Below are 13,802 nucleotides of genomic sequence, written 5' to 3' on the forward strand. Positions count from 1 at the left end.
AAAGAGAAATGTAATGACATCGTAAGTAATAATAAAAGATTGCACTGTTCTATTTACTAATTGTTAAGATTTATAGCCTCAAAATATTCTACAGCAATGTTTAGGAGAATGAATACAGTAAACAGAAGCTGCACCCATTACAGTCAATTTCACAGAGAGCCTATAATCAGAAATGTATCATAAACGCAGACATAACTTCATGTAGTTGTTGTCCTAGTCTGAATTAAACGAAAGATACCAGTACAACAAGGATATATATATATATATATATATATATATATATAAAAATATAAAACTGTGTAAATAGGCTACCAGCAAAACACATTTAAACTCTACACCTGTATACCATCATTAAATAGGGGCATCTACTTTCCTGAAAGCGTATTTATAATTTATTTTTTTTAATGTACAGAATAGGCAATTCTAAGCATTTTTGTCAGATGTTTTATTAGCCTATTCTGCACATTTTTCCTTTAAAACCTGTTTTTTGCTATACAGCTGGTGAAAATGTTGCTAGGAAAATCCGTATTCACCTAACAGCTTAGCAGAAGAGGGCCCTCCAGCTGTGCCTGCACTGTATTAATAAATGCTTGTCTTATATTGTTGTCCTCTTGTGCCCTGCTGCTTTGTCCTCCTGCACTGGTGCTATTCCTCTCTGCCAGTCTCGGCGGCTCTCTTCTTTTCTGCAGATGGCTTTACCTCTTCACAGTGTCCGCTCCCCGTCAGACCCCACGTCAGGCTCTCAGTGCATTGGGTGGTGACATACAGGACTGCACATCCGATGCACTGAGATACAAACAGTGCATCAGGTCCAGTGGGGAACAGGCCCTGTGAAGGTGAACAGCTTCTCCTTTGCAGTGCCAGTGGAAAGAGCCATCAAGACTGGTAAAAAGGATTAACATAAGAGCAGCAGGACACAGGAGGGCAAAGTAGGGTTTAAAATGAATAAAATATGGCACAAAACATTAATACAGTGCTGTATTGGAACAGCTGTGGCCGCACTACAGCACGCAGTGCAGGCACAGCTGGAGTGCCCTCTTCCACTATGCTGAATACCAATTTCCCTAGCAACTCCTAGCAACATCTTGACCTAGCTGCCCAGCAGAAGAGGGGTTTTGAAGGAAAAATGTGCGGAATAGGCAAATAAAGCATATTGTAAAAATGATTAGAATTGCCTATTCCGTACATTAAAAAATAAAAATAAATAAAATGACTATTACACCTTAAAGGGATTTTCTAGGGATAAATTATATTGATGAGCTAGCCTCAGGATAGATCATCAATAATTGATTAGTGGGGGTCCACTGCTCAGGATTCCTGCAGATCAGCTGAATGAAGTGACAGGGGAGCTCAAGTGAACGCCAGAGTATCTTCAGTCCATACCAGGCACAGCGCCGTACATGGTGTAGTGGCTGTATCTGGTATTAGAGCTCAGTCCAATTCATGCGAGTTGCTTTCAGGCCATGTGGCCAATGAACATGATGGCACAAGCTCGATGGCGGACCCTTACTGATCAACTACCTATACTGAGGGCAGGTCATCAAAAATTTACTCACGGAAACACCTCATAATAAATTTGACACATTGTAGACTACCCTAAAGTCAGAACATAAAAACTACGCCTGCTATAAGTGAACATTTGCGCAGTTTTCTGTCTTTTATCTTAATGAACTTGTCTTCCCCTACATTGAAACCTCATCCATTTCTCGTGTCACTTTTCAATTTTAGCAAGTGAGGTGAAAAAAATTCAGAGAAGATGCAAAGATCTGCTACGAAGCTTGGTGCGGTTTATGCCAAACACGGATTCAAACCACTTAGATAGAGCTTATTCACATGAGCGATATTCTCGTGTGCACTTTGTGCAAAAATCGTACAAATATAAAATCCAGTCTTTTGAATGAATGCATTCATACAAGCAATTTTTTCCTCAAAGCAGGAAAAAAAATCGCAGAACATTCCATCTCTGGGCATTCCCTCCCTTGGGACCCTAAAAGACATGGCATAGTACGCGCATGCTGTGCGATGAACATGCGAGTGCAATGTGACGTTTCCCATTGAAGTCAATAGGAAACCCTTGCGATCCTTTTACGTGCGTGAAACACGTGCCTGAGGATCACAATTTCACATTAGCGATGCAACCAAAAATGCTTCACATTGCTGAGAAAGTTGGACGTTGGCAAGCGATATATGGGGCTGAGTTTCTTGGCCCGTTATCACACTCACCTGTGTGAATGTAGCCTGAGGCCTCATGTCCATGGGCGGTTTTGATTTGAGGAATCCGCACAGGGCACCCGCTCGGAAGATCCGCAGTTCAAGCCACCCATAGAGAACCATGGCGTCCGCACTTGAATTTACACATGCGCATTGCTTTCTGGATTCCGCATGCAGAAAACAAATCCCAGCATGCTCCATTTTAGTGCAGATTCCGTGCGAACGCTTCCGCACACATCCACAGTACAGAAAAAAGAACACCGGGACAGGTACGCAGGGTCCTGTCAATTGCTGGTGGGCCGCGGATCGGACAGCTTCCATTGACTTCAATGGAGGCCATCCGCACTAAACTGGAGCATGCTGCGATTTGTTTTCTGCATGCGGAATCCAGAAAACAAATCCGCATGTGTAAATCTGTATGGTTCCCTATGGGCATCTTGAACTGTGGATCTCCGCGCGGATTCCGCAATCTGCCCATGGACATGAGGCTTATGTGGCCTTTTGTATTTTTTGCTGAGATTCTGAAGGTTGCAGTAGAGAAAGTCCTTCCCATCCATAGCTTGGGGAGGATTATGTAAATATGCTGGATATACATTGATTGATGGACTGCAGTCTCGTAAAACCAGTGTGTAGCAAACAGACTTTACAAGCCTGGCATCACTCAGCCATGTTTATGATCAGAGGTTGGGAAATAACAACCTAGGTATGGGGCAATAATTACATGAACTATATTAGAACTAGAAGCCTACACTGACCAATACTGCCACCTAGTGGTAAAAATCCAGCACTACATCCATTTGCTTAGTGCAAATAATAGTATTTGGTATCACCTAAAGTTTCTACAGGGTAGGTCACCATACTCTAATGAAAGCTGTCTAAAATAAAATCCTTGTTGCCCATAGCAACCAATCACAGCGCAGCTTTCATTTTATCTCAGCAGTATGAGGAATAACAACCAAACACAGTATAGCTGAGATAAAATGAAAGCTGCGCTGTGATTGGTTGCTATTTCTTATACTTCTGAGGTAAAATGAAAGCTGTGCTGTAATTGGTTGCTATTTCTTATACCTCTGAGGTAAAATGAAAGCTGTGCTGTGATTGGTTGCTATTTCTTATACTTCTGAGGTAAAATGAAGGCTGCGCTGTGATTGGTTGCTATTTCTTATACTTCTGAGGTAAAATGAAAGCTGCGATGTGATTGGTTGCTATTTCTTATACTTTTGAGGTAAAATGAAGGCTGCGCTGTGATTGGTTGCTATTTCTCCATATACAGCAGTGATAATCACGGCCGCATAACGGGACAAAACAAAACCACTCGCCTCAATGGGATGTCAGTGGTTTCCTTTTCCCCAGCTCCTAACTCGGCCGCAGTATTAACAGTCGAGAAAATATAGATCCTGCCCTACCTTACCTACTATACCTAGTGAATTCTATGTGCGGGAAACATCGGCAGCCCCTACATTCCCGCATTTTTTTCCCGTACCGCTGACCGTAGTGGCACTCACGCTTGTCTGAATAAGCCCTAGGCTCCACAAGACGCAGCTTAGTCTGCCACTGCGGAAAACCTGCATGCATACATACGGATTTTGATGCTAAATTGCCGACAGAATTAAGTCACTTACAATTGCGCATCAAAATCTGTAGGAGGTCGGCGGTTTTTGGAGCAAAATTTTCCGCATCCTGAGGTGTTTGTTGTGTAAATATTCCACTTGTGTGAACGCACCCTATGGGGACCTTTGTCGCATTCCGCAACACAAGTTGCAGTAAATTCCGCACCAAAATCCACACAGCTCAGGGCAAATTTTGATATGGAAAGAAAATGGCTTACAACAGTTTGCGATTCCGCATCAAAATCTGCAATTAGCCCTGTGGGTTTGGGCGCGGAATTCCGCAGCGCCAAACTCCGCTGGAATTATTCCACCCATATGAAAGGTCCCTTAGGCTGCTTTCACTCAGATAGAATTAGCCTGCAGCATGCGCCAAAAGTCATGCATTAATCTGCCACTGTGGATACTGCTACAAAATCCACAGGTCTACCTTAAGGCTGGGTTCACACAGGGTGGATTTGCAGCGGAAATTCCGCCTGGAATTTTGCTTCCCCAAAATCCGCCTGCGGCCGCGAATCGCGGGTTTCACCAGCCATGTGGACGAGATTTGTCAAAAATCTCGTCCACACGGGACCGCCAATCCATTGCGGCAAAGCCGGCACTGCGGCATGGATTACCCGGCCGCAGCATGTCAATTTAAATTTTTTTCCCCATTGGATGCGCTCTCCTCTATGGGAGTGCCGGCCGCAATGGAAAAGCATGTGGCCAAGCCGCTCCAAAACCCGCGGCTATGTGCCACGGGTTTTGAAGCAGCGCTTTCTCAGCGGAAATCTCATGTTTTTTCGCTGTGACCAAACTGCGAGATTTCCGGCGGGATTCCGCTCTGTGTGAACCCAGCATAATTGCGCTCCAAAATAAAGCATGTCGCATTTTTTGCGCATGGAAAGAGAACCTGTGTAAAGGAAACCATTGAAATCAATGGGTTCTATTCGCAGCATATATTCTGCACGCAGATTTTGCGTGCGAAAATAAGTGCACAAATACTCCCATGTGCAGTCGCCCTTAATCTGCTGTTGTGATTTCTGCTTCATGACCCGAATATATGCATGCTGATTTTGGTGAGAATTTTCTGCATCTTTAGGCCGCTTTCACATGAGCGAAAAAATCACACAAGATTTGTGCATTGCAAAACACACAAATATGGACCCTATTCTTTAGAATGCGGTCATATACATGAGCGATGCAATGTGGAAAAAAATCGCGTCATGACCTATCTTTGGGAGTTCCCTCGGAACGCTTCGCCCATTGTTTTCAACAGGGTCTGCAAAGCATACAAGTACGATGCGAGGTTTCCCATTGAAGACAATGGAAAACACTTGCCAGTCCTTAAAACAAAAACGCCTCACATCCACGGGGGCATCGCATGTTGTGGAGCGCGATATCGGACTGAGTTTCATGGCCCAATATCGCACTCATCCATGTAAAATTAGCCTTACGTGCGTCTTGCAAAAGTATTTTGCACATGTGAAAGGTCCTTCAAGCTGTCTTCACACAGACCGTATCAGCTGTGAACTTCCTGCAGCGCAAAATCTGCAGCAGATACGCAGGAAAGCCGAAGAGATTCAGGGCTCTTTCACTCAAACGCTGTTTTAATGGTGAGTAGGTGCGTGAAAAATCGTATCTAAAAGAACCCATGGTTTCCTATGGGTTCTTTCAGATGAGCGTTTTTTTTGATACGCCAGGAAAATCTAGCCTTCAAAAGATATCTCATATGGGAGCCGTCCGATAAAGGAAGGGGAAGCGTCAATCTCACTAATAGCAGCCGGGATGTGCTCGCGGTTGCTATTTATACACACGATTTAACGCTTAGATTGTAGTGCTGTTTTGGCGCAGCTAATTGAGCGTTAAAACAGCACTCGTGTAAAAGAGCCCTAAAAGAGCTGACTTCACACAGGTGAGCGTGATATTGGGCCGTGAATCATGGCCGATATCGCACTCGCCAACATGCAATTTCACTGCAGATGTGAGGCATTTTTTTAATCAAAACTTCCTCACATCACTTTGGGGAAGTAGTGATCCTGTCAGCCGCGGCCGAGGATCGCGGGGTTTCTCCCATAGGTTTCAACAGGGAAACCTTGCATGGACTGTGTGCACCGAGCACGAGGCGCAATGCTGCCGCCAGCCCAATGGGAAACACCTGACCTCCCTGTTCGAGTCCAGGTGTTTCCCAGCAATTATCGGTGACCTGCATGTGGTTAGAGCTGATCACTGCAGGATGTACAGGCATTAGAGTTGAGCGAACATACTCTGCCGAGCTTGATGCTCGTTCGAGTATTAGCGTACTCAATGGTGCTCGTTACTCGAACGAGCATCACGCCCTGTTCGACCCCGCCCCCGTTTTTGGCTCCTCCCCGCTGTGATGTGCCTGTTTTGGCCCCTCCCGGCCGCAACGCAGCGCGCATCATTGGCAAATTTTTGGTCGAGAGAGAGAGACGAAGCTAGGGGGGGAAAAAAGCTCGGCTCCCGGCGTCCCACATACAAAAATGCTCGAGTCTCCCATTGTAGTCAATGTGGTTCGTTACTCGAGTAGAGCTCTCGAATTTTACGAAAAGCTCAACTCAAATAACGCGGACCCGAGCATTTGGGTGCTCACTCATCTCTAACAGGCATCCTTACTGCACTACTGTTCTCTGGACAAACACACCGATGCCTTATCACAATGATTTGCCTTCCTTGGATCGCTCCACCTGCATTATTGAGTCACTGTAGAGGTGTTGCTTCCAAATGTTGGGAAAACTGGATATCTGACATTTACTAGGCATAGCACTTGTTTATTCATTTGATTGGGTCTAACCTGCTGTAGCTTTATGGATTCATTCTAAATGATGTCTTCAACTACATTCACTCACACATGTTTTTGCATGGCTAAGTTAGCTGCGCAGAAACTCTAGACAAAGCTACGTGGTTATGAAAGGGTTAAGTCTCAGGGCTATTGCAGGGTAGCTGTTAGCCCAGGTAAGCTATGAAGGAGGAATGTTGGAGACAAGCCTAAACAGGGACCAAGCACAGATATACAGGTCTCACCTACTATTACTGCAGGGGGTTAGGAAGAAGTACCAATCACTTCAATTTCCTTAACTGCTGCATATATGTCCATGGGGTAAATCTCACACAGTTTTACCATAAATGTAATTTTTACAGTGATTTGTACCAATCCTCGGAAAATTAGAAAATTAAATAGAAATCCCTAGAAGCCACGTTCTCCTGTGAATGATGTGCTGCCAGTAGGTACATGTAAGGGGTAGACCTGATGGAAACATTATCCTTACTTCACTACACAAGTCATGTTAGGTTCCTCTGACAGGAGTGACTTCAAAGATACCAACACCTGTAATCTAAGAAGTCATCCCAGCGCAGATCTGAGGCATTCTGCCTACAACTGAGTTACTTGGGGCTGAAGACAATCTTGGTGCTCTGATTAAGGCGAGGGACACTAAGACCGCTTTCACACGAATATGAACCTCACTGTTTTGCATGGAGTCATAAACATGTGCGTATTTTCCCCGCATCGTGTTGTGGCAGGGGAAAAAAATCGTGGCATGTCCTATCTTTGGCCGTTCGTTCGGAATGCCTCGCTACTTGGTTTTCAATGGGGCCAGGAAAAACACATTGCACGGTGTGCGAGGTGCACTCGATGCAATGCAAGCATTCTAATTGAAAACAATGGAAAACACTCACCGAGCGGGACGATCGCTACTTCCCTGAAGTGATGTGAGGCTTTCTTGACATAAAAATGCCTTGCTTACGTGGGGATATCGCACGTTCCCGAACACGATATCGGGCCAAGTTTCACGGCATGATATTGAGCTCGCCTGTGTGAAATTAGCCTAAGGCCTCATTTAAAAGTTTTAGCCGCGAGAAGAAAATCACGGGAGATTTCCAGCCGCGATTTTTGCTCGCAGTGCCAAAAGATAGGCAATGGCCTATTTTTTTACGAAAATCACAGGGAGCTCCCATAGATTCCTATGGGAGCTGAAAAAAAGGGAGGGGGAGGGAGTTAACCTGCGTCTGGCGCTTGTTGAAGAAAACAGCTGGTTCTATTTAGCTATTTACACTAAATAGCGCCATTCTCCCGACCGCCGCTGCAGCATCCTTTTCACTCAATGTGGCCGTGTAAATGGATGAGGAAAGGCTAATTCCTTTTGGAATTAGATAGCAGCAAAGCAGCATTGCTGCGATTCTTTTACGCAATCCGACCTGCGTGAAAAACGCACCGTTCGTGTGAAGGAGGCCAAAGGATGCCAAATCTGTAACTGTCGTTATTCTAAAGCCCTAAAGAGTATCGCTGTAATCCTTGTTATTGATCTGTTAGGCCACATTCCCATACAGCAAAACCTGCTGGCGGCTGACAATCCGCTGCTAATAGCCACATGATCTTACCAACAATGCTAGCAGATCGCGTGGCCATAAGCGTTTTTTGCTGCATGGGAACACAGCCTGAGGAATCGGTGATGATGGCTATAATAAGTGATTCCGGACACTCCATATTGCGCTTTACATGGGTGAGCGCAATATGGAGCTGTGAACCCCGCCCCTATATTGCGCTCCCCACTATGTGAAATCTCCACGAATGCGAGACATTTTCATGTAAAAACAGACCCCCATCACTTTGGGGATGCGGGAATACTCCCGCGCAGCTGAGTTTCTCCCATTGCTTTCATTGTGGCCGGCGATGTTGCCACTGGTCCCATTAAAGGCAATGGGCAGTGCGATAGCACACAGCCAGATAGAACATGCCACGATTTGTTTCCCACATAGCATTGCTAATGTGCATGACCCCATTCAAATGAATGGGATTCATATTTGTACGTCTTTTTTCGCCTGTGTGAAGCCAGCCTTAAGCATTACAGTATAACCCTAAGGCCCACAGGCCAAAATTTGCTGCAGAATCTGTGGAGGGTATCAGCAAATAACGCCCATAGCATGCTGTGAGAACTCGATTCTTCCTCCACACTTGCGGAACCCAATTGCAGAGGAAAAATCGCAGCATGCTCCATTTTTGTGCGGATCAGACGGCTTCCATTGAAGTCAATGAACGCCGTCTGATCCGCGGCCCTTCCACTATGATATTCTGGAAAGGTCACAGATTCCGTGTCATCACTAGGTGGTGACACTGGAAAAGCAGTAGTTTAAAAAAAATCTGAACTGCGCATGTCCAACAGCTTGCCGTGTGGTCCATCTGCAGCACAGATGAAAACTGAAAGTACCAGGTACGCGTGGACACCGCTGCTGCCAGGGCTGGATTCCGCATGCGGAATCTGGCTCTGCTGTGTGCAGGAGCCATAAGGCCAGCTTGACATGGGCATATATACAGAAAAAGCATTCCTTAGTACAACGTATTTGCACCATGAAATTTGCACTTTTGCGCATTTTACTGTACTTTTTGCACTGACAGGGATCTTTCACTTGGGCGGGGGGATATAGCCACATGATATTGCAAAAAATATCTGGCAAGATTTTGCGGCTATTGGTTACAACGACTCCTATCCTGGGGACAAGTAAGCAATTGTGAATCACTTTCATCAGCTTTGGTGCAAATAAAAAGTGACAACAGAAGTGCTGGACGGACAACAGCAAGATAACCCCAAAAACGGGAATGCTTGGCAGATGGTGGTCACAGCCAGTCCCTTTCTCCCTATCCTTCCTGGCTCTTCTCAAATTTAGCATTTTGCCAGTATCCTTGTCGCTACTTGTAGCATGAGGCAGTACCTGCAGCCCAATCAGGTTGCACAGGTAGTTCTGCTCCTCCAGAATAGCATATCCATATGTGCTATCGCAAGAAGGTTTGCTGGGTCTTCCAGCGCAGTGTCAAAGCATGGAACAGATATGGGCAGTTACATGAGAAGAGCTGGAGAAAGCTACAGAAGGGCATCAACTCAGCATCATGACCGCTATCTGCTCCTTTGTGTCAGGAGGTACAGGAAGAGCACTGCTAGAACCCCAAAAATGACCTCCAGAGGGCTGCTGGTCTGCATGTTTGTGACCAAACTGTGAAAAACAGACTATTAGGAAGGCATGAAAGCCCAACATCCTGGAGATGAACTTGTGCTCATAGCCCAGCACTCAATTGGCATTTGCTAGAGAACACTAGAATTGGGAGGTCCGCCATTGGCGCCCTCTTCTTTTCAAAGATGACAGCAGGTTCACGCTGACCATGTAAAGGACATGAAAGTATCTGGAAACAATAGAGATCATCAAGAACTGATGTTTGATTTAAGTGTGCCCTTCATTTTTATGAGCAATGTATATGAATATCCTCAAAAATACACATATTTAGCCAAGTTGAACACTTACAGCAGCACCAGAACCTCCGGGACGTCCTCTCTCACCAGGGAGACCACGTGGACCCTAGAGCAGATAAATATATTAGTCAATCATGTGCCAAAATGTAGATAACTATGAATAAAGAAAATTCTGAAGAGCATAAGATGAAGTTTAGCAAATAACCTGGTCTACCAAAATTCATACGATCTGACTAAAAGTGGTTTGCAAGTCACACAATATTATCTAGTCAAAGAGAACAGTGGTAGTGTTCCTTCTCTCAGGAATGATACTTTTTCGATCCCTTGGCAGTTATGGCTGGAATCGGCACAGAGCACCTCAACATTATCCCAACTTGAGGCAAGTGTGGCCTTATACCTCAAGTCACACAATATTCTATATTGATACTAAGGTTATATATATGCTGTGAGGTTGTAGACAACATAAGTACATATGATGGTTTTAAGAATGTTGGTAGAATCTTCTGATTTGATAATTCTTCCACCATCAAAGGAAACAAAGTTTGGACAAAATGGATAATTCCTGTCCAGATGAGACTACTATATGTTACTGTAGTTTTTAAAAGGGACCCATCACGTCCGTACAGCGCCATAAACTAAGTTATAGAGCTGTTAGAGCACGTGGTAGCAAGCCGGATGATGTATTTTTTATATTTTCACTCATTCCCACGATCCAGCACTGTCACCCAGTGAAGTTGGCATGTGGCATGAAAATCTGACTCTTAAGAGTCCTGTGCATGCTCTACCATAGACTTGCATAGGAGAGCACACACATAGGACTTTGAAAAGAGTCATATGTTCGTGCCGTGTGACTACTTCACCGGTTGACAGTGCTGGACAGCTGGAACGGGTGAGTAGAAAAAATACATCACCCGACTCCCTGTCACGTCCCCTAACAGTAGCATAGCTCTGTTTATGGTGCTGCGGGAATGTGACAGGTTCCCTTTAAAACCTGGCAGTAATATTAAAGAAGAGTAGAGTCCATCAAAGATGAAATTCGTGTATATGGCCAGTCTTAAGAATTGAAATAAGAGTTGACTTAAGTGTTGCCACAAATTTTATCCTACACTGAATCTTACTGTTAGAAAAAGCCCAAAACCAACAACTTCATCTTGGCTAAAAAACGCTACTTACCATTGGCCCAGGAGCACCAGCTTCACCAGGAGAACCACCTTCACCCTATAGGGAGAAAAGAGCAAAAGTAAAGGTGAAATGACAATAGATGTCACATATTAATCGTAACAAGTCTCATGACAGTCATAGTTCCAAGCAGGAACATAAAAAGGGTGTTTTATTCTAGAACTGGACCTATCACCCAGTAATAATTACGCATAGGGTTTTTTTAATGGATGCATTGAGGCTAACTCAAGCTTGTATGCTGTATCACAGATTACATATGTTCTAAAATAAGCAGCTTCCATTATAAAAGATGGGTTTTTCGTCACATTCTATGAAGTCTACCCTATCTGCATAGAATAGACGGTCAGCATTGCTTTATGAACAGGACTTTACCTTGGCACCAGCAGCACCAGATTCTCCCTTTGTACCATCCAGACCAGGGTAACCCTTTAAGGAAAAACACAAGATATTACTATATGGTGAATACAAATTGCAGAGTACTTCACTAATCTCACAATTAGCGACAATCTGGGTATTATTGGGCATTCTTCTACCTTTTATAACATTAAAGGGTTTTCCAAAACTAAGAGGTTGATAACCTATCCGGAGGATAGATCATCAATACAGATTGGTGGGGGTGCACCACACAAGACTGTATGAAGTAGCTGCAACACTCAGGTGAATGCCACGGCCGCTTCAGTGCATACCAGGCACAGCACTGTACATTGTATAACGGCTCTGTCTGGTATAGCAGCTCAATCCTTCTCACTTGGACATGACCTCACTGGCCTGGAAAGAGCCCGTGTTGCTCACGCAAATGACACTACTTCCTCAAACAGTTGATCATGGGGAACCCAAGCGGTAAACAGCCTCCCCACAAATCTGATATTGATGACCTTTCCGTAGGATACGTCATTAATATCTTTGTCCCGTAAAACCCTTTTAAACAATAATTATATCATTTAATACATACTCTGTGTCCTTTTACTCCTGGGAGTCCTGGGGTTCCGGGGAAACCACGAGCACCCTTAAAAAAGAGATAGTGATTAGCACAATTTTCAAAGTTTAGAGTCAGGTGACAATAAGCTAAATGTTATGTATTTGTTTGCAATAATTGGATGTGACAACTGTAATCGGGCATTCATTGTTCCTATTGTGTAGGTCTGGAGCACTAGAATGATATCCTCCAACAGTAATTTCAGTGTTCCATAAGTAGGACAACATATACCAACTTCTCATTCCATCAGCTAGATATGATGTCCTTCATTCCATTTCTCACGAGTAGGTCATGTGGTTGTGTCCCATACACGCTGTTCATCCAGCAGGATGTGCCAATCCACCAGTCACTGTATGAACATTCCATTAGATTGGTTTGACATCTCCCAATAGTAGTGTTTGAACTCAGCCATTTGGACCCTATGTTCTCCAGGAATGAGATCAGTGTTCCAACAGTGGTGGATGGTGGTTTCCAATAATTGTACGAATATTCCATTAGTTGTAGCTGTAACTTTTCATGACCATTGATAATATTCATCCAGTACGATAATAGTTTTTCCATTAACACCATCAGCGTTCCAGAACTGATAGCTTCTATTAACAATGTTCCACATAAAGCTTTCTTATAATAGTATCCATGTTCCAACTATTGCATCATGACGTATTCTGTAAAGTTTCAAAGTGCAGTTATGAATCTTCCCTAACAATATAATGGTTGCTGCAGTGGTTTGTGAAGTCAATTCCAGTTGTACCACCAATAACCTCAGTGTCTGAACGATGTGCAGGAGTAGAATAATACATTAAGCTGTAGATCCTCATATCTACCATCAGGAGCGATATACAGCTTGATAACTACTGGGACTTGGTAATTGTCGCTGTCAGTCCATTAATTATCTGCTCATGGTTTGGTATAATTAAAAGTGTATAATATAATGTAATTATCGTCTAAAGGTTCTTACCTGTGGTCCTGGGGGTCCACGTTCACCAGATTTACCAGGTTTTCCAGCTTCACCCTAATAAAAGAGCACTTTGGTTAAAGACTGGAGAAAATATTCTATTCTGGATCCCATCATCTTATTAGCGCTAGTGTTTAATACAGCCTTTATTGTAAAAAATGGTATATAATTTGTATTATTGCATTTTTATGAAAGTAGGAAGACGTTTAATGACAGTACTATGTTATATGAGTTATACAGTATAGTCTTAAATTGACAATTACGGCTTATTTCTAAAATTTTTGACAGTTTTCTATTAAGATATAGATGGGTTAGTCAATAGTTTGAGTCATTATGGGGTGTGATATCACGGTGTGCTGCGCTGTCAGGGTGGTTTATTAACACTTATCAAGGGTTTTCTTGTGTTAAGGTAAGAGAACAAGAGCTCTTTAATGGGTTCAGATAACGTTCTGAGCTGTGCTATCACAATCAAGCAAAAATTTGTGCCATCTGTACATATATTATTCTTACATCATCACCAGGTTTTCCAGCAGGGCCAGGAGGACCACGGGGACCCATAGGGCCCTATAAAGCAAAGGAGAGTTACAATCAATGATGGTCTCAAACAAATCCGAACATAAGAAGAAAACTTC

The 13,802-nt window shown here is 43.8% G+C and overlaps 1 protein-coding gene across 2 annotated transcripts in view; it reads right to left on the minus strand.

Moving 5' to 3' along the window:
• COL2A1 (collagen type II alpha 1 chain) overlaps positions 1 to 13,802 on the minus strand; it is a 67,228-nt gene that overhangs the window by 37,635 nt on the left and 15,791 nt on the right. For both annotated transcript variants that reach the window (XM_066584332.1, XM_066584331.1), the window contains 6 exons: positions 13,681 to 13,734; positions 13,174 to 13,227; positions 12,192 to 12,245; positions 11,612 to 11,665; positions 11,234 to 11,278; positions 10,113 to 10,166 (listed from right to left, as the gene is read on the minus strand). In XM_066584332.1, the coding sequence (XP_066440429.1) occupies positions 10,113 to 10,166; positions 11,234 to 11,278; positions 11,612 to 11,665; positions 12,192 to 12,245; positions 13,174 to 13,227; positions 13,681 to 13,734 (315 nt within the window). The remainder of the gene's footprint in view (positions 1 to 10,112; positions 10,167 to 11,233; positions 11,279 to 11,611; positions 11,666 to 12,191; positions 12,246 to 13,173; positions 13,228 to 13,680; positions 13,735 to 13,802) is intronic.

The sequence above is a fragment of the Eleutherodactylus coqui genome, chromosome 1 (assembly GCF_035609145.1).
Source record: "Eleutherodactylus coqui strain aEleCoq1 chromosome 1, aEleCoq1.hap1, whole genome shotgun sequence".
NCBI lineage: Eukaryota > Metazoa > Chordata > Amphibia > Anura > Eleutherodactylidae > Eleutherodactylus > Eleutherodactylus coqui.